The sequence below is a fragment of the Ustilago hordei genome (genome assembly GCF_900519145.1).
Source record: "Ustilago hordei strain Uho2 genome assembly, contig: UHO2_contig_03, whole genome shotgun sequence".
Classification (NCBI taxonomy): Eukaryota; Fungi; Basidiomycota; class Ustilaginomycetes; order Ustilaginales; family Ustilaginaceae; genus Ustilago; species Ustilago hordei.
Window position 1 is genome coordinate 876,643 of NW_024545288.1, and position 25,589 is coordinate 902,231.

Genomic DNA, 25,589 nt, shown 5'->3' on the forward strand with positions numbered 1-25,589 from the left:
ATGTCCTTCTCCGCGTGTCAAGAAGCTGTAGTGCCTGCATAGGTAGGTTTGAGTTGCTGCCTTTAGTGTTGGCCAAACGCTCAGAATTACGTAGAAAAAATGGTTCGAAAAATTCGAAAAATTCGGGCGGGATTGAAAGATGTTAGAGAAAAACTATCTGACATTTCGAGATTAGCGAAAACCTCCACACACATGCACGGTGTCCTCAGTCAGCTTTCTCCTTGACGTTGATCCGGTGCTTCCCTTTTTCCACTCCTTCCTTGCTTGTTCTAGCCAAACTACCAACAAGAAGATCGAGCCATGTCAGATATACGCTCAAAAAGCGCCAGCTTCCTCAGCGACGCAATCGCAGCCGCAACAGGCGGTCAAAATGCCAGCTCGGCAGCAACACAGCTCGAGCAAGCACTGTTCGAAAAGCACCGACAGTCCACCTCGAACGACTACCGCGGCGACATCCGAAACATCGGCTTGACACTCAAGAAGGACAATCCACAACTTGCGAGCGATCTAGCAGAGGGAAAGCTAGCGCCTGGGCAACTGGTCAACATGTCGTACGAGGTGAGCGTGGATGTACCTTTTGCGCGCGTGAAGTTCAGCAATGTTACTGACTTGAAACATCTTTGATCCACTTGCGCCAAACACAGGAAATGAAAACGGAGCAACAAGCAAAACAAGACGATCAACTTCGTCAGCAAAACCTACAAGAATCCGTCGGAGTGGACGAGCTCGATCCGGACCAAAACAACATGATCACTTCAGAACATGGTATATCTCGGATGCAAGAAGGCGACATGGAAACATATGGTGAAGCCGACAAGGCTTCCGAAGGCGAGTTCAAAGCAAGAGCACAACCCAAGGTCGGCGAAGCAATGCGCGATATCGAGTTCGAGACAGGTGTATGAAGCGTCTGATCACAATAAGCACACAAACTTCTCCGCAATCATAGGTGTGGCTGTGATAATAGTACACTGAACAGCTGTGACGTCCAAAAGATGCAAAAGTATAGGTACAAATACAGGTGATTAGAATGCAAGAGAAGGAGAGAGTATGTGCGACGACAAAGCGAAGAGCAGGGATCACATGGGACGACCAGCAGCAGCCTGAGCGGCGTCTCTGCGTGCCTCTGCTTCCTTTGCTTGCTCCTCAGCACGACGCTTCTTACCCTCTTCGGCCATCTGCGCCAAACGGTCGTGATCCAGTTTAGGTTCGACGTGTGTTTCGTAGTTGCCTGCGCTGAGGCTTCGGTCGTATGCTTCACCGATAGCGGCAAAGAGCTGGTCTAAGTTCTCGATGGCGTCACGGAGCGCCTCCAATGCCGAGGCCTTGTCTGTTGTCCAGCGAAAAGCAGAAGAGAAGCGAAGAGCGGTCAGGATGCTGCGCTGCGAGAGTATCATAGAGGAAGAGACATCCGCAACTTGACGACAGTGACCATGGCAAACAGACTTGCGCTTCTAAAGGCTCAGTAGGAACGATTGTACAAGAATCTAAAAAAAAAAAATAACTTTCGTCAAGCTCCAAACAACCTGGCAGGTTGAAGGGCACATACGATCCCTTTTTCTCATCTCCGCCAGCGAGGATGCAAGTCTGTTCTGTTGCGATGGTGCATCTGTCTGTCGTCGTTGCCGATGCTGTGTTTGAGGGTATCAACTTACCATACATCTGAATGCGAAGGTGGATCTTGTTCTCGGAAGGATGAGGGTTGCTGTAACCGCAGAACTCGACTCGAGGGCTGAACGAACGACAAGACAAAAGAGGTAGCGTGTCAGCATGACTGCCGCTGAAGCAGTGAGGTAGATAGATACGTTTGCTACTGTCTTGCCAACCAGAGATGCCTCAGCAACGAAGAATTCCATTATTGTATTTCCCCCACCACTACTATGAACCAATGCGACTTGGCCAATTCGTGTAAAGCACAATAGTTTACAATATCATCTCGGGACCATCTCCAGAAGTTGATGACGTTGTAGCAAGTGCGATGGGAAAGACTTACTCTTTCATGATAATGTATCGAAGCGAGTTGCCGAGAGTGTGGTCCTCCTCTTTGAGGCAGAAGGTGACGGCGGAGAAGTCGGGTTCGTAGCCTGGCAGCAAGGTGAGCTTGTCGGATATTGAGGCAGGGCCGTCGCCCATGACCTCTGCGAGGTTTGGGTTCGACATGGTGCCAGTGTCGAACGCAGCGGAGCGGATAAGAAGGAGGAAGAGGGAGATGTAGGGGTGGTGAGAAGCAAGGCTAAGGTGGAGCATGGAAAGCATTTGACACTTTTTTTCTTCTGTTTTGGCGCCTTAAAATTTTTGAGTGTGGAGAAGAAGCCTTGACCTTTTTTTTTTTTTTTTTTTTTTTTTTTTTTTTATCGCACGAAATAAGCCCCGATTTGGCTAGAACTGCCAGACGGAAATTTGTTTGCAACTTGAACGGGCGACTCGATTTCGAGGCAGCACCTGAGCAGTGTAGCCGACACTCGATCCAGATGAGCAGCGACTCAGCGCGCCGTTGGTCAGGCAGAAGGGCAGAGACGTGTCGTGATTCAAGGCAATTCAAAGCAGTTGAGCTGAGCGTGAGAAAAGGGCGAATTCAGCCTCATTTCTTCACACTCGTCGCCCTTTTTCTACCTCTCTCAGCTCTTGGAGAAGGCAGTGGCCTGAATATCGTCGTATCGCTTCGCGACCCCACCCAACCGAGCGTCCGCCATTCACTCACACAGTCTGCAACGGCCAAACGGCCAACGGCCAACCGTCAATCCGCATCCGCATCCACCTTCCCTCAATCTCAACCTCAACCCTGATCAAAGACCGATTCAATATTCCTTCCTGTTGGTTCGGTTTGATTGTTTTTTTTTTGACACCGTCGTCCCGTCGCCCTCAACACCGTCGCGTATATCCGCAGACGTCATCCAACACCGGTGGTCGCTATCGTTGCGCCTCCGTTCCCTTCCCATCCACCTTCTCGGCACCGCTCGTCGGCGCGCGCGCCCTTTTTGTCGCGTCTATCAGGTCGACACCATCCCAGGACCCGTAGCATTCGACTTCTTCGTCGACGTGGCCTTCTGCACGCCATCCATCACGCTCCCTTGTCCCCTGAACCGATCTGTCTTCACAGGTTGCTATCTGTCGTGGTCACTCACTCCGGCGCACCACCTTGGACACTTTGTCTTGCATTGACGTCAAGCTTGATCACGCATACAATCGAGGCCATCTAGAACAACGCGACATTCGCCAAAAGCAGCGGACCCCAGTCGACTTTGTCTAGCCGCCGTCTGTCGCCACATCCATTCATCACAATGTCGGCCACCGTCAACGGTGCCAGCAATGGCGCGCCAGCAGATGGTCAGCCACCTGCGCTCAGCGTTCAAGCGCAACAGATGTTGACCGGCATGACCAAGGAAAGGCTCCACAGCATGATTGCTCGCATGCAACAGCTCAAGGCCAGCGGTGTCGACGAGTCTACCAGCCAGGAATACGCTACCCTCGTCAACACCCTCAAGATGTTTCAGCAATATCAGGCTATGCGTCAGCAACAGGCCGTCGCAATGCAGGCAAGAGCAGCACAGCAGCCCGCTTCTCGATCTTGGTCCACTGCATCAGCACCCTCGGCACCATCACCGTCACAGCCCGCCAATACTTCGACACCTGCTGCCGCAAACGGCGCGCCATCTACCAACGGCGTGCCCGTCAAGACCGAAGAGGACATCACTCGCTCCTTGAGTCCGGCAAACTTCACTCCTGATCAGCTCAATGCTCTTAAGACCCAGATCATCGCGTTCAAGCTCATCTCACACAACCAGCCATTGCCGTCGCATTTGCAAGAGGCCATCCTCGCTGCAGACCGCGAAGCTGAGACTCAGGACTCGAAAAAGGGCGAGCCACTCAGGACAGCGACACTAATTGCCGCTGCTGCTGTCTCGTCTGCAGAGAAGAGTGCATCGGAGGAGGCAACAAAAGCAGGCACGTCAAAGGAAGGTGCCACCGCCACCACAACCTCATCAGAGACTATTGCCGAGATCCCAAGACCGCCAAGTCCAAAAAACGACCCAAGCAGCTCTATCTACCCTTACAATGCCTACGTCCATCCCTTCTCGTACATCTCCAAGCCTTTGCTCGAAGACGATGACTACACAGTCACAAAGCAGCAACGCCTCTTGATACCAAGTCTCATGCCCGCCGGTCTCGAGCCTAAGCTCTTGCTAGAGGAACGTGACCGATTCGTTCAGGCTCGTATTCGTCAACGCATCCGAGAACTCGAGTCGTTCCCTGCCGACATGTCGCAGAACCCTACGATGGCAGGCCTCAAAGACAAGGAGAATGCACACGACCTCACATCTCAGCTTCACGGCAGCGGTCTCCAAGGTGACAATGCTAAGCTGAAGGCACTCATCGAGCTCAAGTCGCTGCACCTCCTCGAGAAGCAGAAGCAGCTTCGCGAGCAGGTCGTGCAGAGTCTCAACCTCGCCACCACGCTTGGTCTTGATCGTGTTGCTTTCCGACGTGTCAAGAAGCAGACGTTGCGAGATGCACGCATGACCGAACAGCTCGAGCGCAAGCAGCGTGTCGAGCGAGAGAAGCGTGCCAGGCAGAAGCACATCGACTACCTCAGCACCATCTGCAACCACGGTCGAGACCTCGTGGCTGCGCATACCAAGGCCAACGATCAGGCACGCAGATTCGGCCGTGCCATGCTCAAGTTCCATGCCGACACAGAGAGGGAGGAGCAGAAGCGCGTTGAGAGGATCGCCAAGGAGCGTCTCAATGCGCTCAAGGCCGACGACGAAGAGGCTTACCTCAAGCTCATCGACACTGCCAAGGATACGCGTATCACCCATCTTTTGCGACAGACCGACGCCTATCTCGACAGTTTGGCACAAGCAGTCCAGGCACAGCAGAACGACGACGTCCACGCCGAAGCCATCGCTGCTGAGCGAGTCGTCGAGGACACATCGAACCAGGAGGTTGGTGTCGCTGTCGACGAGACCATGTTCGGTGCCACACGTCAGGACGACCCGAGCGAGGACCGTGGCAAGGTCGACTACTACTCGGTGGCACATCGCATCACTGAGCGTATCACTCAGCAGCCAACAATTCTCTCGGGAGGTACACTGAAGGATTACCAGATGAAGGGTCTGCAGTGGATGATCTCGTTGTACAACAACAGGCTCAATGGTATCCTGGCCGACGAGATGGGTCTCGGAAAGACAATTCAGACCATCTCGCTCATCACCTACTTGATGGAGTTCAAGAAGCAGAATGGACCATTCTTGGTCATTGTGCCCTTGTCGACGCTCACCAACTGGGTCAACGAGTTCAACAAGTGGGCGCCTACTGTGTCGACGCTCATCTATAAGGGTACGCCCAACGTGCGTAAGCAGCTTACGGGTCGTCTCCGCTCTATGAACTTCCAGGTGCTGCTCACCACTTACGAGTACATTATCAAGGACAAGCATCTGCTCGGAAAGATCAAATGGGTGCACATGATCATTGACGAAGGTCATCGTATGAAGAACACCCAGTCCAAGCTCACCATCACCTTGACACAGTTCTACACAAGTCGATATCGACTCTTGCTCACCGGTACCCCTTTGCAGAACAACCTTCCAGAGTTGTGGGCCTTGCTCAACTTCGTCTTGCCAAGAATCTTCAACTCGGTCAAGAGTTTCGACGAGTGGTTCAATGCTCCTTTCAGTAACACCGGTAACGAAGGTGGAATGATGCTCAACGAAGAAGAGGCGTTGCTGGTCATCAAGCGTCTTCACAAGGTGTTGCGACCTTTCTTGCTGCGTCGTCTCAAGAAGGATGTGGCTTCGGAGCTTCCAGACAAGGTGGAGAAGGTAATCAAGTGCAAGATGAGTTCGCTCCAGTCCAAGCTTTACCAGCAGATGAAGAAGCACAAGATGATTTTGTCCGGAGAGGATCATGGTACGAAGAAGGGCAAGCCGCAGGGGATTCGTGGTCTGCAGAACGCCATCATGCAGCTGCGAAAGATCTGCAACCATCCTTACGTTTTCGAACAGGTCGAGGTAGCTATCAACCCGACCAAGGAGACCGGACCGGATCTGTACCGAGTATCAGGAAAGTTTGAGCTGCTCGACAGGCTGCTTCCTAAGCTTTTTGCGACAAAGCATCGTGTGCTCATCTTCTTCCAGATGACTGCCATTATGGACATTATGGAGGACTTCCTGCGATACCGTGGCTTCAAGTACCTGCGTCTTGATGGTGGTACCAAGCCCGACGACCGTTCGGAGCTGCTCAAACTCTTCAATGCACCTGGATCGGACTACTTTGTCTTCATCCTGTCGACGCGTGCCGGTGGTCTTGGTCTTAACTTGCAGTCCGCCGATACTGTCATCATCTACGATTCCGATTGGAATCCTCATCAAGATTTGCAGGCTCAGGATCGTGCCCATCGTATCGGTCAGAAGATGGAGGTTCGTATCTTGCGTCTTGTTACGGAAAAGTCGGTGGAAGAAACGATCTTGGCGCGAGCGCAAGACAAGCTCGAGATTGAAGGCAAGGTCATCCAAGCCGGTAAATTCGATAACCAGGCCACTGCTGACGAGCGAGAGCTGTTGCTGCGTGCCATGTTGGAAGCCGACAACGATGACGAGGATGAAGATGATGGCGACTTTAACGATGACGAGCTCAACCAGCTGCTTGCGCGTGGTGAACACGAGGTTCCAATCTTCCAGCAGATCGATAAGGAGCGGCAACAGGCCGATGCCGAGTTCTGGAAGTCGTTGGGTTACAAAGGCAAGCTTCCTGAGCGTCTTATGCAGGAGAATGAGCTGCCGGCTGTCTATCAGCAAGACTTTGACGCCGACAATGTCCTAGCGGAGGTTGTTGAAGAGGAGCCTGCGACGCGAAAGAGGAACGTCGTTCACTACGATGATGGTCTTACGGAAGATCAGTTTTTGCGAGCTCTCGAGGACGATGATGTCGACCTTAACGATATTGTTGAGCGCAAAAGGGAGAGGATCGAGAAGCGCAGAGCCAAGACTATGCTGCAGTCAATGGACTCTACTGAAGGCACACCTGAAGCAGAAGGCGGTAGGAGGAAGAAGGGTGGTCGAGGTCGTGGTCTAGGTGGTGCCAGCGAGACACCCGACCCTTCGCCTGGTCCTTCTGCCCGGAAGCGTAAGCGATTCGGAAACGCCTCCATGGACGGCTCACCCGACTACGAGGAAAGTCCATCTGCCGCACGCATCGTTCAACCCAAACGACGCAAGACTGGAGGAGAGGACGATGTCCGCGATCGAATCAAGTACGCGCTCAACCAGTGCTACCGTGCTGTCGAAACATGCTTGGAACCTGAAACAGGTCGTAAACGCTGCCTACTCTTCCTGGACGTACCCAAGAAGAGCGACTATCCGGACTATCACGTGATTATTGAAAAGCCCATTGCGATGCGACAAATTAAGCGCAGGATCGATAATAGGACGTTTAGACGCGTCGACACGTGTCGCGATGAATTTCATCTTATGGTTAGGAACGCAAAGACGTACAACCAGGAGGGTAGTTGGGTTTATAACGATGCAGTGGAGCTGCAGAAGGCGTTTGATACGACCTATGGTATGTTGTGTCGGTTTAGTGGGTTGCCTGGGTCCGAGAATGAGGGTGAAATGCCAGTAGGGGGTAACGGGGAAGGTGTGGATACGAGTATCGGTGGTGGTGGGGATGGAGGGGAGGATGAGGAAGATGAGGATGAGGAGGAGGTGGAGGAGGAGGAGGAGGAGGAAGAGGAGGAGGAGAAACCCGTTGCTCCTGCACCGAGAGGCATTAAGATTAAGTTAGGGAAGAGGAAACCTAAGAAGGGTGGCAAGAAGGAGGATTCGGATAATGAGGAGTGAAGTGGGGTTTCGCTTACCCCGTTCGTCACGTCTGACCTCGGACTCTACGGGCGACTCACGGTCAAAACATTCGGTATCTAAACACACAAAGGGGGGTCTTTCCTGACAAATTTCTAACAGCTTTGATCATCTCATAATGTACCATACGCTCTCCGTTGCTTCCTCCACCGACAAGGAGGAGGAGCGACGGGAGCTCGTCGATTCAGTGAATTGCGAGTCTTTCTATTCATTCTGATGTCTTGTGATACGTGAGAGAGAGTGTGTGCAGGATGGAGCTGCGAGCGGGGAATGGGTCCCTTCAGGGATGGGGAGTGGGCGGTGTTGTCGAGACGTCGAAGAAATGTGGTGGCGATGCAGAGGTAGGACAACGACGTTGATGTCGACGATGTCGACGCCAGCCAGGCCAAGACACAGGTACGGTGGCGGGGAAAGCTTCCGTACCAAGCGAGTGCAGCAGTGCGGGATGGTGGGCAGAATTTCTCTATCTGTTAGATTTGACAAAAAATGCGCGACAAAGCTTGGCAACTAGTCGTCACGATCATCGCTCCTTCATCTCATTTCTACCATCGTCACACTCATACCATGCACAGTCTCACACTTTGTCCCGTTATCACGCCTGAAGCCCATATGGTCACCGTCGAAAGTATTTGAAGTCCATTTTGTTGCTTCTCTTGCCGTCTAGAACGGAATGAAATCCGAATTTGAAGGACTAGACCGAGACCGAAACCCAGGGGCAGGATCCGATTCAGACCTTTGCGTACGCATATCACCCCTGACACCGGGCTCTCTATCTTTTTGCCAACCGAACCGTAGCCATCTACTGTGCATGAAGACGCCTTGGATGGAAAGTGTACAGATTGCACTCGCGGCCTGTTCGTGACTGGTTAATTTGATGAAACCGTATCCTCTCCCGGACGGGATTCGGGCTTCGAGCGGCTGTCCGTGATTGAAAGGGGCGAACATCCTCAAGAGGTCTTGACGGGAGGTGAGAGGGGATAGATTGCCGACGTAGACGCTGGTGAGGTCGGGTGAAGGAGCGGAGGATAGGACTTGGGAATAGGTTTTGTGGGTCAAAGAAGGGTTGGTGGGTTGGGTGGAGGAATCGAAGCCGGCGGTGTGACGTCGAGGGAGGCCGGGGAAACGAGGACGGTCGGTGATAGAGTTGGAAGGGGTGGATGTGTAGGAGGATAAGACTAGTTTGGTTGAGAATGGGGCGGGTCGTTGTTGTGATTGGGAAGGATACGCTGTTGGATAATCACCTGAGATTGTTGTAATCGCCGTGAGTGGTGGCTGGTTCTGGTTCTTCTGATTAGCCCAGTTAACACGAATCTGTCGGCCACCTAACCACTGTCCTTGCATAGTAGTTATACAGGTCTCCGCATCGTTTCTGCTACGAAAGTTGATAAACCCAAACCCTCTCGACTTCCCTGTTTCCGCATCATACATTACCCTCACATCCGCCAAAGAGGGGACTCTCGAAAAGAGTGCATGCAACGAAGCATCATCCACTTCGGGAGAAAGATCCCCAACAAAGAGATGAGAGTGACCAGCATTGCTATGCATCGCAACTTGACCTCCTCGTTCTGCGGGATCTACTTCTCCCATTGCTGCTGGCGATGTTGCTGCGTCAGGATGCATACTATGTTTAGCCCAAGTGACTTTGATCGGAGTGCCAAACCATAACCATCCATCCATTGTACGGATAGCTCGCTCGGCAGATGCTGCATCGACATACTCGACAAAGCCATACACTAGACCTCCAACAGGACGACTAGTGACCACTTTGGCAGATTGGATTTGACCCAATGAACCAAACATCTCGCACAAATCGCGCTCAGTCGTCGTCGCTGGTAGATTAGCGACGTGGACGAGAGGTCGGATGGGAGGCATAGACTTGTCGACACGTCGAGACTGGGTTGAGCTTGGCCCCGGTAAGACTGACATGTGAGGCATCGTCATAGTTGGGAGATTGATGATGACGAGAGGACTGTTGACGATGATGGCAGGAATGACTCTACGTATCGCGTCGCAAGAATACAAGGAGCAATGCGAGGGAGATGGGGGAGCAAAGGAAGGAGAAGGGGGAGGGGCAATTCAATAAAGAAGGAGATACAACAGAGCAATGGCTGGTGATGCGGGTCAGCTGCTGATGTTGCTGATGACAAATGAGGTGTGGACGGATGATGACGAGTGGAAGGCAAGATGCAAGCGACGGAACACTGTCGATACAGGTTGTAGCGAGATGTAGATTGATACAAACACTTGTTACCTGTTTGCTCGCCGGCCACCTCCCAGCTCTTAGGGGTCGATAGAAGCTCAACAACGGATGGTGATGGACGAGGAGCTTCGATTGGAGGCTTTGGTCGATGCCAGTGCTATTTCTAACGACTCACAGAATCGAAGAGAGGGGCTATTGACTTACTATGCTTCAAAATTATGGGACGGGACAGGGCGGAAAGTCGAACATACAACTTTGCATGCTACTCAAGTCGACGATGATGATGATGACGGCGACGACGGCGAGGATGATGGTCAAAGTTGTCGTCGATGCTATACAGGAGTAGGCATGTTCTATTGGAGTTTGTTGATACTGAGCGTGCTGCAGCGAGATGAAAAGAGTCGATGATCGGTCGCAGTGAGAACAACAAGAGCAAGGCTTTAGAAGTATATGGGAGTATTCACCGATGCTCCCACACCTAACGTCGAATCAGTGCAACAACGAAAGGGGGTTGCGATGGACGTTCAGTCCCTCCTCCGGGTAGGAAAGAGGGCGAGACGTTCCCTCTGTAAGAGGGCGGTGAGTGGCTACAAGTCTGGTCAAGCCGATACATGGAAGAGTGAACGGAAGGTAGTATTCACATCGCGGAGCGAACAAGAGACAGACCGTAGTCAGAAAGTATGTATTAGAGTCAGGGGAGGGGGAAACGCACGACCATTCGGAACTGCAATTCGGCAAACACATGCATGGAAGTCTAGGCAGAAGAACAGCGGATCTTACTTGACACAGCAAAGGATGAAAACAACTTTCGCATCCGAAGTCAAGATGAGTGTACAGTAGGATCATGCTCAAAGCAAAGACAACGAGAAGAATGATTGACCAGAGACAGACGAGCTGCAATCTTCTGCAAATGTACATGAACCCCGTCAAACACGAAGGACCGAAAGAACAGTACAAGGCGCTGGTGAAGGGTGGTTATACATGTATCCTCGTTCCGAGACCGTTTGATTTGCTGTGCACGAGTGCCAAGTTCGGCTGCAAGATAAAGAAGCCACCAACCAGTACCATTTTGTTCTTGATCTTCTTCTGCTCTCCGCTCGGCCCATGCAACGCTTCGAAGCAACCATCGGTACCAGAAGCTCACCGCCGCACAGACTTTTCTGCCTGAGCCCGTGTTTCGGGAGTACCGCAAGGATGCCACGTCTGGTGACTTTGAGAAGGACGTCGTTCGATTAGCCAACGACAACTAGGCCCGTCGTTTCGGCTTCTTCACCTCCTCCGCCTAAGCCTCAAAATCAAATATCACACAGGTATGGCGTTGAAGAGAGAGAAGGCGAAGAATAACCTTTGGCACGCAAACCAATGGGTCCTGAAGCATCGCTCTCGTTGGGCGTCCTGGATCGGAGAAAGAACTTCTTGCGAACCAAAGGAAACAATGGCTTCGACAACCAGCACAAGAGGAGAGGCGAAAGGAGGGTACGTTTTTCGCGAATGTCTTCGGCAATCATAGTGGAATCAGTCAGCTTGTGAAACGCTCAGGCCTGCATGCACGTTGTACCACTATATCTCATCACACTCGTTCTACACCGCAGGAATGAAGGAGGAGCCAGCGAATCAGCTGGACTAAGAGAGGGAGGGAGAGAGGAGTGGATAGTCCAAACTGGCGAGAGACATCGGTTCGCACGCCGCTGTCGAAAGCTCACAGGCGAGGAGGAAGAGATGCAGCTGCTCATGTGCCTCTGTGATTACCTGTTCACTCATGCTCTCCCTGGTCGACGATGATGAGGAGCTGCATGGAAGGAAGGACGGAGTGGAAAAATCAGGAGGGGAAGCGGAAACGGAGAGCTCAGTTACTGAGAGGCTTGCATACGTCACACCAAGATTTTGGAGAGAATGGCTTTTCTGTACTCTGTCGTCAAACGGCAGCAGGAAGAAAGAGAAGGAAGAAGACCGAGGTTGAGGGGGAGCCAGAAGCTTCTATGCGCTAAACGAGCCAGATCCGCCCGGAGAGCGCGGACACTTTTTCTTCTCTTTTGGCCGCAGAAGGTCAGATCCAGAAAAGGCGGCCGGCTCGAAGGGGGAACAAATCGAGTGGTGAGGGAGTTGCGGATGGGCAGGCTGTGTATTTTGGGCAGACTGTGTGATTTGGGGGTTGGGAGTGTGACAGCATGGGCCCAGGCCAGAAAACGAGCTTTAATTTTTTTTTAGCTTCATGTCAACAAGACAACGGCCAAATGCCGTGCAACGCGCTGTAAATTCAATTTTTTTCTATTTCTTTTTTCTCTTCTCTATTTTCTTCTTCGCCTTTTGCTGCTGCTGCTTGAGGTAAATTATTCTTTCTTCCATGACGGCATTTGAGTGAGAAGCAGATCAGAGAGGCGCTTTAAATTTAAGGTAGAAGACCTTGCTTTTGAGCTTGCATTCTTCCAGCGCCCTTGCATCCATGCGAGAGTCCTGTCGTGTTTCGCTTCTTTGTCTCTCGTGGCTTTTCGTTGCTGCTCAACTCATCGCTTATATCTCTCACACTATTACCTTTTGGGCGAGTGCTCGAGCCATGCGTTCCGCATTCACTCGGACCTGTCTCTCACTCTGTCTCCACTTGGAATCATATTCGTCCCCTTTCTGCCTTGTGTAACCCTCTGTCTCAGTGAGAGTGTGGGCACAGACCAGTATACAGGCTCGTATGGACGCATCACACTCGTGACTCTTCTACATTGGTGCCGAGCTTGCCTGTTTCATGAAGCGAGTATAGAGTTTCGGTTTATTCATTCTTTTGGTCCCAACAACTGCAATTTCAGATGGTGGACTCTGCCTTTGTGAACCGTCTGATTCTTGTTACATCTGAAGCCATGTTGTCGACTCCTCTGATTCGACTCCCCGTTGGAAAACCAGCAGGTATCTTGTCGTCATCACTCGGAACTTGGTTCACCGAGGCAAGCTGGACTTCACATTTACATTCGAATGGCTCGCTCTCTGTCCTCTCTCCAGCCCAGATACCTTTGTCTATGGACACAGTGAGCAGAAATGGAACCGGTCAACAAACTTTTCAAGGACACGGACGAGATGGGAGCGATCATCGACCAGTTACAAAGGAATACAAGTTGCAAGACCGCCGCTGCTTGCTCGCTTCAATCAGACCTCTTTACTCAACCTCGCTAAGCGAATATCTTTCTTCCCATCCGAATCACGTCTTGCATCCTCCAAGACCACTTTGTACCTGCGCCGAATCTCCGCCGATAGCGTTAGCTGAGTTCTTGAATGACTGCGCGAGACTCGAGTTGGGATGAAAGATGGCCCATCCGCATTCGGTTGAAACGATCTTGCCGAAGGGACGCGATCCAATTATACAAACAAACTCTCAGCCTGAAGGAAAGCTCGGCATTCTGTTCGGACAAGTTATTCTGCTTCAGTATCTTGTCTGCGTTCACCTCAAGATGCTCCTCGTAGCCGGTGAGTCGATGTTCTTATGCTTTCCTACGACCATCGAACCCCCCAGATAACGGCCCATCCGCATCCACGTCATTGTGACTACACCAACTCAACCGCCTGTTCCAGCCCGAGCACGGCAGATACTCATGTCCTTTGACCTGCTACCACACAATTACGGGCCTCTTCACTGTATCACTCTTCTCACGGCTGAAATATGACATGCGAGAAGGAAACAAACGCCCAATTGCGATTAGAGGCAACATCTAGATAGCATACCAAGTCATTACGATAATCCATTCCACACCCTTCCATCCAAGTCTTTGGCTACGTCTCAGCCTTCCTTCTCATGATTCGCATCACGCGATATTGCCGCACTGGGCTCTTCAGTGATCCTCCTCTCCAGCAAGTGGCTGAGCTGGTAACCTGAACTCACCTTCTCATTCTGCGCAGCCGCAAACCCGGAGTCTCCAGCTTGCACCATCTCCTGATCATCTGAAGACCCAGCCGAATGGCTATGCAGCACCGTAACCTGCTGTTCCAGCGTCGTCACCGACCCTTCCACTGCACTAGCCTCACCCATCTCCGCGGCATCCACTACACCATGTTCCACCTTCCACTGCGCGAAATCTTCACTACCTCCAAACGGCTGCCAAATTTCCAACTCGGGATAGCATCTCCTAACCGATGATTCGGCTCCCATAGCCATCAGTGCCATGATCGGATTCGTCAGCAGCGAAAGAATGCCGCCGAAAAGCAACTTGATGATCATCGGAATCCAGGTCCCTGCCAGTTCGCGGCCTCCGTAGATCGGCGCAACGATCGCAATCGCTAAGGGCCAGTACCACCAAAAAGTAAGACAGCAGAGGAAGAACCCTTGTGCAGCCGTCCACACCAATCGCTCTAGCCGTTGTCGCCATGAAATACCGGCTGCAAGCAAATCATTCCTCTCCGACCCAGTCAGTACTGCTCGGACGAACCACCACCACCAACCGTTCAGCTTGGACTTTCCTTCCGCTCTACCCATTCTGCAATTCTTCTCTTCCCGCTGTACATCCTCTGGCATGCGAACACCCAGCCAGCGTCCCTCCGGTCCAGGAGTAGAAGGCAAGTGCAAAAGGGGAGGCCAGGGACGCCTTAATGGTCCAATCGGACCCGCGTACAAATCATGATGTACCAGCGAAGAAGTAATGATAAAAGAAACAATCTGTTGAATAATCACCGTCACCCCCATGTCCCCTGCCACTGTCTGCCTGTTAAACGTCCAAACATCAATAGTAGGTTGAGTCCTGTACAATGCTACCGCAACACCAAAGTTGATCGCCCCTGAAATGAGCATCGCAATAACACCCTGTGCGAAGACCAAATACCACCATTGACCATATCCAAACGTTAACGGACCCGGAACCATCCAATCCCTCAAGGTGGCAGGTTGGTCAATGACGACACCAGACCGCTCGTACGGAGCGGCAAAAGGGATTGCTCTTCGTTTATGTTTCCACCACTTCCCTTGATATGAGGGTTTGTGCGGATCGCGGTCGGATAAGTGTAGCTCGTCGGGTCGTTTGGCTATTGATCGGCGTGGTTCTTGCATCGGATCGACAGGACCGGATTCGGAGGGGCGGATGAGGGAGATAGATCGACGGAATGCGCCTGAGGTTTGAGGTGCGGTGCTGGCTTCCATGCTGGCTCTGCGTTGGTTGAGGCCACGCCGTGCACCCGACTGTGAGCGTCGGTGAGCAGATCGTACAGCAGCATCAACGGGGTTTGTGGCTGAAGAGGAAACGTTTTCGCTTCGATCCCGTCTTGGTTGGTCGGCGTAAGAGAGTGAGACCCGCGATCGAGTTGAGCTTTCAGATGCGCCGGTCGAAGGCTGGTTGGGGATGGGCGTACTCGCGGATGGCTGAGCAATATCGGTGGTGGGATACGCCGGGATCGCTGTCGAGCTTGTTGAGCCGGAGATAGCAGCTACCCCCTCAACCATGCCCTGTTGCTCTGATGTATCATCCTCCATCTCCCCCAAAGCTGTATAGTGGATACGATGATATCGATGGTGATGGTAGTAACGAGGAGAACAACAGGGGTCGATCCGCGTGCAATCCACCTCCCATCCATCTGTCATCTGACAAAAGCGGAGAAGAGTAAGCGTCTGTCTGTGTTTGGCGACGGCGTTTGAACCCTTTCGCTATTTTCGCATCAACGCCAAAAAACGACTCTCGCTGTAGAACCGGCAAAATTGATATTCGAGAGCAAAACGTGCCGTGCGGTTATGGCAATTGCAGATCCCCTCGCAAGGGCGGAATTTTTGGTCACTTGTGCAACACTACGCGCCTTTGCATCCCGGGGGAAAATCATAGCAGAAGATGCCGAAGGAAGCGATCCAATAGGATGATATATGCTGACATAAACGTAATCAGGGATCTGATGGAACCGATCTGTCAAGAAATTGGGTACAACACAGTCCCACTCATTGTCAAGCTAGATCATGAAGTAGGATACTCCCACATTCAGCATGTACCTCATAGATGTATATACAGCACACACATAAACTGTCCCATAATTTTACATGTCACCATACATCACTCTAATGCTCAATAGCTATAAGTTGTATTGCCACACTGTCTGATATCATCTGAAAGCCCTGCTTCTTCTCTCCAAGACTGTGTAATTGATATTGACATTGACTAAAAAAATTGTGCTATGAAGAAGAGCTGAATTTTTTTTTTATTGTGGGACAGTTTATGGAGTGCTCCTCAACAACACCTTAGTACTTTGTATTCCCTCCTTTGGCCTTCAGAACCACCTTGATGTGGTCTGGCATGCTCACTATTAGCATCCTACATGTCTCTGGAGTGATTGCTGTCCATTCAGCTTCACATCTCTTGAGCAGTTCACCCCTGGACTTTGCAATCATACTATACTGTGAAAGTCGCATTTTGAGATGGTGCCAGAGGTGTTCAATCAGGTTTAAGTCCAGCAACTGCACTGGCCATTGCATAACCTTAATGCTATTGCTTTCCAACCATGTTATTGTCTTCTTTGACATGTGTTTTGGGTCATTGTCTTGCTGAAACATGATGTTGGTGTATGCATGCTGAAGCTGCAAATCTGAGATTGTTTTCAAAAGCTTGTCATTCAAGATATCAATGTATTGGTCTGAATTCATTGAACCCAGCACCAAGCACATACCTCCCACCCCTTCCCATGTCATACAGCCCCAGATCATGATGGAGCCACTGCCAAACTTGACCATCAGCCTGACAAGCTTGCTGTTGAAGCTGGCATTCTTAATCCAACAGAACTGCTTACCATCTGGTCCAAAGAAGTTGATCTTCATCTCATCAGACCATACCACATTCTTCCAATCCTCAACAGTCATGTCCTTGTGCTCATTAGCAAATTTGAAACTGGCTTTGTAATGTCTCTTGAGTAGCTGCAGTTTTTTCACTAACCTTTGTGCTTTGTAACGTCAGTAATGAAGTGCTTTTCTTACTGTGGTTGAGCATGCTTTGATTTGAAACATCTCCTGCAGTGCATGACATGCTTTCCTGACTGTGGAGGTTGAATTGAGCTCAAAATAGTGATCCAGTAAGTGAACATGATGAGGCTGGAGTTTTCTTGGCCAGCCCCCCTTTGACTTTGGAACATCAGTGGAGGTGCTTTTGCTGATGCAATTCACAGTAGACTTGCTCAAACCAAGTTGTTCTGCAACTGAACAGATAGATTCCCCATTTTGGATGTGAAAGAGTGCCACTCAGTGCCTCTCTGGGGTGGTTTCTGGCATGATGGTATAGATATGATGGTGTCAGACTGGAAGTGCTGCTGGATCACTCACAGTCATCTGATTGAGCTGAAACTTTCCATGTCACTACTTTCAATGTGTATGAAGGTGCCCACCAAGTTACATTGCAAGTTTCATTGTAGTCAAAAGCCCACAAGGTCAGGAATGGAGTGGTGTCACTATTTGGGAGCATGCTCCATAAACTGTCCCACAATTAAAAAAATAAAAATTGGCTCTTCTTCATAGCACAATTTTTTTTAGTCAATGTCAATATCAATTACACAGTCTTGGAGAGAAGAAGCAGGGCTTTCAGATGATATCAGACAGTGTGGCAATACAACTTATAGCTATTGAGCATTAGAGTGATGTATGGTGACATGTAAAATTATGGGACAGTTTATGTGTGCTGTATATATCAAGCTGAGAACACTAGGTTCTCACCACATTCACTCAGTCAATTGAGTATATATGTTTCTGTCTAAAACAGCAGTGACATCATACTCAGACTCTCCCCGATCGCCAGTTATCGGGACAGAACTTCTTCACTTTCTAACAGAACACAGCAGATACCTTTTCGCTCCGATGCAAAATGAGTTCACTCAACTGGTTGCGATCAGATCCTCCCCTCATACCGTCGTTCGTCGTTTCTGTTGGACGCGCAAGGTTACAGCTTTGACCAGGCAAACTTCAAAAGCCCACCTCTGAGCCCTACTCTGTAGGACAGCACACAAAGCATCTCATCGTTGACCGGAACATCACGTCTCATCTTCAAAGCGCACCTTTCGTTGACCTGTTCAGCGTTCAAAAACCTTGACCAAAAGAACATGTATTTACTAAATGAGATGTGAAAGGGGATAAACAACATTATGCAGCCGCTGCAGCATGGGCTGCCTGATGAGCCTCCAACCTCCATAGTTACTCGAGCCCAACCTCAGTACTTGCGCCACTCTCCAGTGCGCCCTGCGCCCAAGCTGGTAATGAACTCTTCCACTCAAGTTCACTTTTGCCAAACCAAGCCACCTACTCCAGCCCAGCCTAGTCTAGCTAGCAACAACCTCCCCTCTTGCAGCAGCAGCCCGCACCGGCTCGAAATACGCATGATCCTGAGCCTCCTTCGCGGTCAATCTTTCCTGATGATCATACCTCAGCAACTTGTCCAAAAAGTCGATCGCATCATTCGAAATATACCTCTGGTTCTCGCTCGTAATGAATCTGCTCCAGGGTTTCCTCTGATATCTACCCAAAATATCGTCATATTGAGGGTCAAGATCGATATCGTACTTCTCCAAATACACGTACAGCTCGTCTGTGCCTAGAACTTTGCAAATCTTGACGAGTTGATCATAGTTGTCGTGACCATGGAAGAAAGGTTCTTTGCGGAAGATCATGCTTGCGAACATGCAGCCTAGACTCCACATGTCCAGTGAGTAGTCGTACTCTTGGAAATCTACCAAAAGTTCGGGACCTTTGAAGTATCGTGAGGCTACCCTAACGTTGTACTCTGTATAAGGGTGGTAGAACTCCGCAAGACCCCAATCGATGAGTCGAAGTTTACGCTTTTCATGATCAATCATAACATTATGCGGCTTCACATCCCTATGCATAATCCCTCTCGAATGACAGAAATCCAACGCCTTCAACAACTCGAAGATGTAAAACCTCACATCGAAATCGGTAAACTTCGGATAGAGGATCTTGAAATCGGTATTGTTGATATACTCGGTGATGATCGATGGTGTTTTAGACTGTGGGTCTCGTACGACGTCGAGCAGTCCAACGACGTTGGGCCCTCCAGCGAGGTTTTGAAGGATCTTGATCTCTCGTTTGATCTTTTTCTTTTTGACGGGTTTGAGCACTTTGATGATGCATTTCTCGGGAACACCAGAGGCGGAGGCAATGTTGACTCCTTCGAACACTTCAGAGTATTTACCACGTCCAACTTTGCGGAGGATCTCGTAGTTGTCTTGTGTGCCCCATTGAACTGCGAGGTTGTCGTAATCCCACCAGGGACGACCAAACTTTTCGTTGGCGCCGGGGTAGACCCTTGCGCAGCTGCGTCCTCCGGACATGATTGTGATGTGGGACGCTGATCAGCGGATGTAGCTCCTAGGAGACGATTTGACCGTGTGCAGATGAAAGCGATGCAGGTGGTGACGAATGCGGATGACGGTGGATCAACAAGCTTCGGTAGAACTTGCTTCGACTCGGTTTCCGGGGACTAGTACTAAGTCGTGCGGAACTCCTGAAAAGCCGTGGCAAGTATGATGTGTGGCCTACGCGATGATGCGGGATGCGAACGAGCCTGCAAGAGATCAACGTGGGGTCTAGAAAAGCCGAGTATGCTCGAAGATGCGGAGTAAGAGCCGGAGTGCGGGATGTATGACCCTTTGTCGAGATGTTCCCGTTGGATGAAGGGATAGTCGAGCAGCAACCTGTAGACTGATGCGGGACAGGTTCGGATGCCTTGCTGGTAGCTTTCTTTGGGCTACGTCGTTGCAAGCAAGCAAGAGGCGGAGAAGGGGTAAAGTGCGGGATGGTGGTAGTGAAGAGAAGGATTTGATGATGAAGCGTTGGCATAGCGATCTTCTCTCCGACCTGCCGATTTTGCCAAAGAGAGATGGGCTCAGCAGTCAGTCGCTGTGGACAGGCCAACTCCAACGTCAAAAAACGTGACTGAAATCGAACCGCTGCTGGCTAACCGAACCCAGATCAGCTTCAGATCGGCGGAAGGCGAGAGCTGCAAATTTCGACGCGAGAGCCTTTGTCCAAGGCCACATTGTGATCGTCCTCGAATGCTGCAACACATGACGTGGTATATATACGCAAAACCCGGGGCGAGAGTTTATGTACATCTATCCCGGCTAGCTCAGTCGGTAGAGCGTCAGACTCTTAATTACAAGGGTTTCCGAGTACTTTCTCGGAGTTCATCTGAATGTCGTGGGTTCGAGCCCCACGTTGGGAGGCTTTTTTTTCGCTGCTTTTTGTTCTTCATTAGGGATGTTTAAGCCGTCGCGCGAGGCTAAAGAAATTAGAGTAAAGCAGCAGGTGTGTTCAGCCAGAAAAGCTCATCTGGGTTGAAGGGTGATTATATAATGATGATGTAAAAGCTAGCATACAGAGGAGAAAATTTTAAAATTCAGTTTTCTGCTGGAGGTCTGGTGGTGCGCCTGATTTCAACTGAGCTAACCTCCACACAGAGTTGAAAACACAGAAATTCCAACCCTAGGGGGTTTCAGTTTTTTTTTGCCCTCGAAAACTAGAGTCTTCCAATAGTGAAAAAAGGCCAGAAAATTGATGCCCCCAAATGTAAGCTGTGTTTTTAGAGGGTTAATTTTTGAAGCCAACAAAGGGAGGGTAGTGTTGGCTGGAACATGAAGTGTCAGCCAGAAAATGAAGCAGTTCTGAAATCCAAACCACCTGTTCCAGAATTCAAACAACCTTGTAGCTCCACCATCTTTGACACTCTCATTGCACAATCAAAGTATATACAGTCATTATTGACACTGTGGGTTCATGCAAAACAAGCTGTGCAGGAAAAGTGGAGGCATTTGCACAAGTAGATCATGTGCAACTTCATGTGCAACATCATGTGAGTGAAAATTCAAGTCCAATTCTGAAAACTCTGCCACATTGGTACTGCTGAGGCAGCATTTTCAAAAACTAGGGTATTTTCCAAAATGGCAGAGCTTACATAAGTAATGAATCTTCAATGCAAGTGAAAACTCAAAAAAAAAACTTGAGTTTCCGAAAAAAAAAAAAAAAAAAAAAAAACTGAAACCCCCTAGGAATTTTGCAGGCTAACATATTCACATAGGTCTCGGATTGGAAGTGGCCAATTTTGCTCTCAAAAATGGAGAGGGGGACTTGGGAGTTTCTGGACTCAAAATTGCTGAAACAGCCAAGTCCCCTCTCAATTTCAAAATTTTGAGGCAGCAGCTCTGCTATGATTCTCACACTTTTCTTTTCTTGTCTTGAACTTGTCCTGATCTCATCTCCATACACTCCTTTCTTGTCAGCACTGCTCAACATACACCACTTTGACATCAATGGTCAACATCTCACCTAGGAAGAGGGTTGCAAAAGCCCAGCTGCAGACTGATAGGGACCAGAAGGAGCATGAGATCCAGGAAGCTCTTAGTGCATTCCAGAAGGTCAATTCAAATACTTGAAGGCTGCTGCTGAGCATCACAATGTCCCTTACAACACTCTCTGGGATCACAGCAAAGGGTGCAAGAGCTGCACTGCTGCCTTTCAACATCTGCAGGCTATACCACCAGAGGCCAAAGAGCTCTTAGTCTGACATATACAGAAGCAGGCTCACTATGGTTTCCCAGTAACACCACAGAATCTCAGACAGTTGGCCAAACAACTTCTCAGGCAGAGGACCAACAACAATGATGCTACTCTTGGACCTAATTGGGTGTCTGATTTCAGGCAGCAACATCCAAAACTCAGAAGCTACTACTCTCGCAAGATGGATGCTGCAAGGGTATGTCATAGGACCGGATGCGCAGAAGCAGAAGTCATATGAGGTGGAGTGCAGGAATTGAGGATCAGGCAAATCAAGGGGCTTACAACAAAGTTCATCAAGATCTGTAGTAGAGAGGCTCTATGACAGATCTTGCCCAGATTGCCACAAGTGGAGATTGTACAACAAATCCTGCCAGGATCTGTAGTATCATGATCATATGATAGATCTTGCAGAAACCAGTGGAGAGGTGCTGGGCCTACAGACCTCACAACAGGACAGGTGGCAAGGACATCTGGGTCTGCCACTCTAATGAAACAGGGGCCTGCTCGATGATGAACTTGGGGGCAGGAGAATGGGTGAGATGGAAAGGGGGTGAGAGTTGCCACTCAGATGAAGTGGGCAAGCCCCTATCGAGAATGAAGCAGCATGAGGACCCTCCATCTGCAAGGAGTAAAGGAAGCCATGCTAACAAGTGACATCATAAGGCAAGCAGGCCTGCTAGGAGGGAGAGTCGGGAGCGGGAGGAGCAGTGTGTCATGGGCCTGGATGCTCAAGAAGCAGGAGGGTCATGGGTTCATATGGAAGGAGCACAGGTATCGAAGATCTAGTCGAGATCAGTAGAGAGCGTAGTGCAGTCTCCATGGAGACCATGGACTCCTATGGACTCACATGCAAAGGAGGGCCAAGCACAGCCACGAGGAGGACCAAGCTCAAGGAGCAGGCACAGCCACGAAGAGGACCAAGCTCAAGGAGCATGCAGATGGTTACCACTCAGGGGCTCGAGAGACAAGAGCCAAAGGAACTGTCACTGATCAAAGGAGGAGGAGCAGTGTCGAAGGAGTCGACACCAGGTCATGAGGAGGAGGAGCAGTGTCGAAGGAGTTGACACCAGGTCATGAGGAGGAGGAGCAGTGTCGAAGGGTTGACATCAGGTCATGAGGAGGAGGAGCAGTGTTGAAGGAGTCGACACAGCTCAAGAGGCACAGGGGTGCCAAGCAGGAGAGGCCCCTGAGCAGTACTCGATGAAGAAGGTACTCTCTGGAGAGAGAGCAGGAGCAGCATCGCTGGCGATGCTGAGAAGAGGTATATAACCATGCTTTCTCATCATCAATAGGTCGAGTGGATCCTCATCCACTCTACTCACCATACAACTAGTCAATACTTTAGAAACACAAGTACTCATTAGTTACAGTCAGCATAGCAGCAATCTATCAAGGTTGCTCCTCATTGTAGTGTGTGTGTTGTATCACCACTACCTGACGTCCGAAGGCGCCCATAGCAGGTTAGCAGTCCGGATATAGATAGAACCGAAGGCAGTAGTCCACCGCGGTCCAGGGATCACTTCAAGCATCAAGTCAACACACTGGACACTCGTGTTGATGCCACCAACCTTATCACCAACACCATCAACCTCATTATCATCGACATCACCAATCTCATCACCAACACCATCAACCTCATCATCATCAACACTCACACCAGACCTTGGTGTCATCATAACATTGATATTGATCATGCCGAGCTACCCCTGAACGGAGTGTCCACAGAGGTCAGCCAAAACCTACGATAGTATATACAACAAACACCACCTGCTGTCACCGCACAACTCGATAGTCACCGATACCGAGACAATAGCTGTCGCACAGTTTGATAGTCACCGAGTATCTCGACAGACCAACCTGGGTTTCAGGCGCGAGACCCCTGACAAGGCCCCTGAGCAGTACTCGATGAAGAAGGTACTCTCTGGAGAGAGAGCAGGAGCAGCATCGCTGGCGATGCTGTGAAGAGGTATATAACCATGCTTTCTCATCATCATAGGTCGAGTGGATCCTCATCCACTCTACTCACCATATAACTAGTTATCACTTCAGCATAAGTATACATTAGTTTCAGTCAGCATAGCAGCAATCTATCAAGGTTGCTCCTCATCGTAGTGTGTGTGTTGTATCACCACTACCTGACATCCGAAGGCACCCATAGCAGGTTAGCAGTCCAGATTAAGATAGAACCGAAGGCAGTAGTCCACTGCAGTCTGGGGATCACTTCAAGCATCAAGTCAACACACTGGACACTCATGTTGATGCCACCAACCTTATCACCAACACCATCAACCTCATTATCATCAACACCCACCAACCTTATCACCAACGTCATCAACCTCATCATCATCAACACTCACACCAGACCTTGGTGTCATCATAACCGAAGCATTGATATTGATCGTGCCGAGCTACCCCTGAATGGAGTGTCCACAGAGGTCAGCCGAAACCTATGATAGTATATACAACAAACACCACCTGCTGTCACTGTGCAACTTGATAGTCACTGATACCGAGACAATAGCTGTCGCACAGTTTGATAGTCACCAAGTATCTCGACAGACCGACCTGGGTTTCAGGCGCGAGACCCCTGACACAGAGTTTGTCACTGCATCTGAAGCAACCTGAGAAGCACTTTTCTTCTCATACCTGTTGTGAGACTTGGGTGTCGACAACACCAAGCTGATCCTCTGCACAGACAGCCAAGGGTGCATACAGGTAAGTAAGGATCCTGCCAAACATTGGAAACTGAAACATATCAACATGTGATATCACTTCTTTAGAGATCATGTACAAGAGAATGATTTAAGGATTGAACATGTTAGGACCACTGACAACATAGCAGACATCCTTACAAAACCATTATGTGGAGTGGAAACCTCTAGGATAGCTCAATCAATGGGATTGGTGATGCCAGCAAAGGGGGGAGTTGAAGAGTCACCAGAATAACCAATATGCAGGAAGGCCAAGTGACTGACAGGCCAATTCATTGCATGCAGGGCAAATTGTGTGGCAACCAATTAGGAGATGCACACAAAAGGAAAATGCCAAGGCACCACATGGTAAACACAACCCAGAGGAGAATGATAAATGATCACATAGACAGGATGAAGGTATATATACATGCAATCCTGTAGCAATAGTCCATTGAAAATCTCAAGCATTTGCACCTACTACACACCTGTACAAAAGGAGCTAAGCAGTAGCCCTGACGAAGTGGTGTCGAGCATATACTTCAACTAAAACCCTCGATTTGCCCGATCCTAGCTCTGATCACCTTGGGACCCCAATGGACAATTCAACATCTCAACAGGAACAGGAGTGTTGAGCAGATTGGTCATCCTTTGATTGCAGACAGAGCCTGCATGGTTCAAGGTACGACTGCGGGTGGACATGGCCAGGCTTGAAGTCTGGACATGCACTGAAGGTGTTACTGGCGATGTAGTGCCAAGATGGATTGTGCTTGATGTAAGGCCAGCATCCAATTTAGAGGTAGTTTTTAATGGACCAGTCTCACCTTGAATGGAAGCAGATGAAGGCAAAGGGAGAGGGTCATATTCACCCAAGTACGACAGCAAAGGACTGATACGGCCATTCTCATCGCTTTGTTCAGGCCTACCTCCCCGTAAAGAACGATGGAAGGGGACAACAGGAGAGGTAGACCCATTGCGTGTAACACCGGGACTGGACGGACCTGACGAGGACGAGGATAGTGTCCTAGCATGGCGAGACGACAATGGCGTCGGCGTGTCTCGTCTCAAATCCAATGACCGTGAACTCCTATCGCGTAAAGTGCTTCCTTGGGTTTCCCATGCGGTTTCGCTTCGTCGGCCGACCCTGTGCAGCAAATCATTCGCCGTAGGAATTCACATCCTTTCACCCTCTACACGCGGTCCATCTGCTACTCAAAAAGCAATGTTTGCTCACACATCCGACCTTCTCACTCGATCAGGCCAAAGGCGGACACTCACTTTATTCAGCTCAGCTGGTTTCTGAAGGGAAGGATTGAAGGATTATTGCATTCACTAAAGTACAAATG

At 50.1% G+C, this 25,589-nt stretch overlaps 7 protein-coding genes and 1 non-coding gene across 8 annotated transcripts; 3 read left to right on the plus strand and 5 right to left on the minus strand.

Annotated features, from left to right (window-relative positions):
- Positions 1–300: 300 nt before the first annotated feature.
- On the plus strand, positions 301–902 carry UHO2_01891 (uncharacterized protein; the record flags this gene model as incomplete). Its single annotated transcript, XM_041559328.1, has 2 exons — positions 301–558; positions 645–902. 2 exons carry the CDS (start codon positions 301–303, stop codon positions 900–902), a joined length of 516 nt encoding a protein of 171 aa, XP_041415262.1.
- A 174-nt stretch (positions 903–1,076) lies between these two features.
- On the minus strand, positions 1,077–2,157 carry UHO2_01892 (uncharacterized protein; the record flags this gene model as incomplete). The annotated part of the gene is made up of 3 exons (XM_041559329.1): positions 1,077–1,327; positions 1,653–1,729; positions 1,991–2,157. The coding sequence occupies 3 exons, from the start codon at positions 2,155–2,157 to the stop codon at positions 1,077–1,079; spliced, it is 495 nt and encodes a 164-aa protein (XP_041415263.1).
- A 1,121-nt stretch (positions 2,158–3,278) lies between these two features.
- On the plus strand, positions 3,279–7,835 carry UHO2_01893 (putative SNF2 - component of SWI/SNF global transcription activator complex; the record flags this gene model as incomplete). The annotated part of the gene is made up of 1 exon (XM_041559330.1): positions 3,279–7,835. One exon carries the CDS (start codon positions 3,279–3,281, stop codon positions 7,833–7,835), a length of 4,557 nt encoding a protein of 1,518 aa, XP_041415264.1.
- Positions 7,836–8,513: 678 nt separating this feature from the next.
- On the minus strand, positions 8,514–9,725 carry UHO2_01894 (uncharacterized protein; the record flags this gene model as incomplete). The annotated part of the gene is made up of 1 exon (XM_041559331.1): positions 8,514–9,725. The coding sequence occupies one exon, from the start codon at positions 9,723–9,725 to the stop codon at positions 8,514–8,516; it is 1,212 nt and encodes a 403-aa protein (XP_041415265.1).
- Positions 9,726–13,813: 4,088 nt separating this feature from the next.
- UHO2_01895 (uncharacterized protein) lies at positions 13,814–15,493 on the minus strand (the record flags this gene model as incomplete). The annotated part of the gene is made up of 1 exon (XM_041559332.1): positions 13,814–15,493. The coding sequence occupies one exon, from the start codon at positions 15,491–15,493 to the stop codon at positions 13,814–13,816; it is 1,680 nt and encodes a 559-aa protein (XP_041415266.1).
- A 750-nt stretch (positions 15,494–16,243) lies between these two features.
- UHO2_01896 (putative transposase) lies at positions 16,244–17,021 on the minus strand (the record flags this gene model as incomplete). The annotated part of the gene is given in 2 exon segments (XM_041559333.1): positions 16,244–16,912; positions 16,932–17,021. The coding sequence occupies 2 exon segments, from the start codon at positions 17,019–17,021 to the stop codon at positions 16,244–16,246; spliced, it is 759 nt and encodes a 252-aa protein (XP_041415267.1).
- A 1,279-nt stretch (positions 17,022–18,300) lies between these two features.
- UHO2_01897 (putative protein kinase CK2 alpha subunit) lies at positions 18,301–19,329 on the minus strand (the record flags this gene model as incomplete). The annotated part of the gene is made up of 1 exon (XM_041559334.1): positions 18,301–19,329. One exon carries the CDS (start codon positions 19,327–19,329, stop codon positions 18,301–18,303), a length of 1,029 nt encoding a protein of 342 aa, XP_041415268.1.
- Positions 19,330–20,115: 786 nt separating this feature from the next.
- tRNA-Lys(CTT) lies at positions 20,116–20,222 on the plus strand. Its single transcript has one exon. It is a non-coding gene; the product is annotated as a tRNA-Lys (tRNA).
- The last annotated feature ends 5,367 nt before the right edge of the window (positions 20,223–25,589 follow it).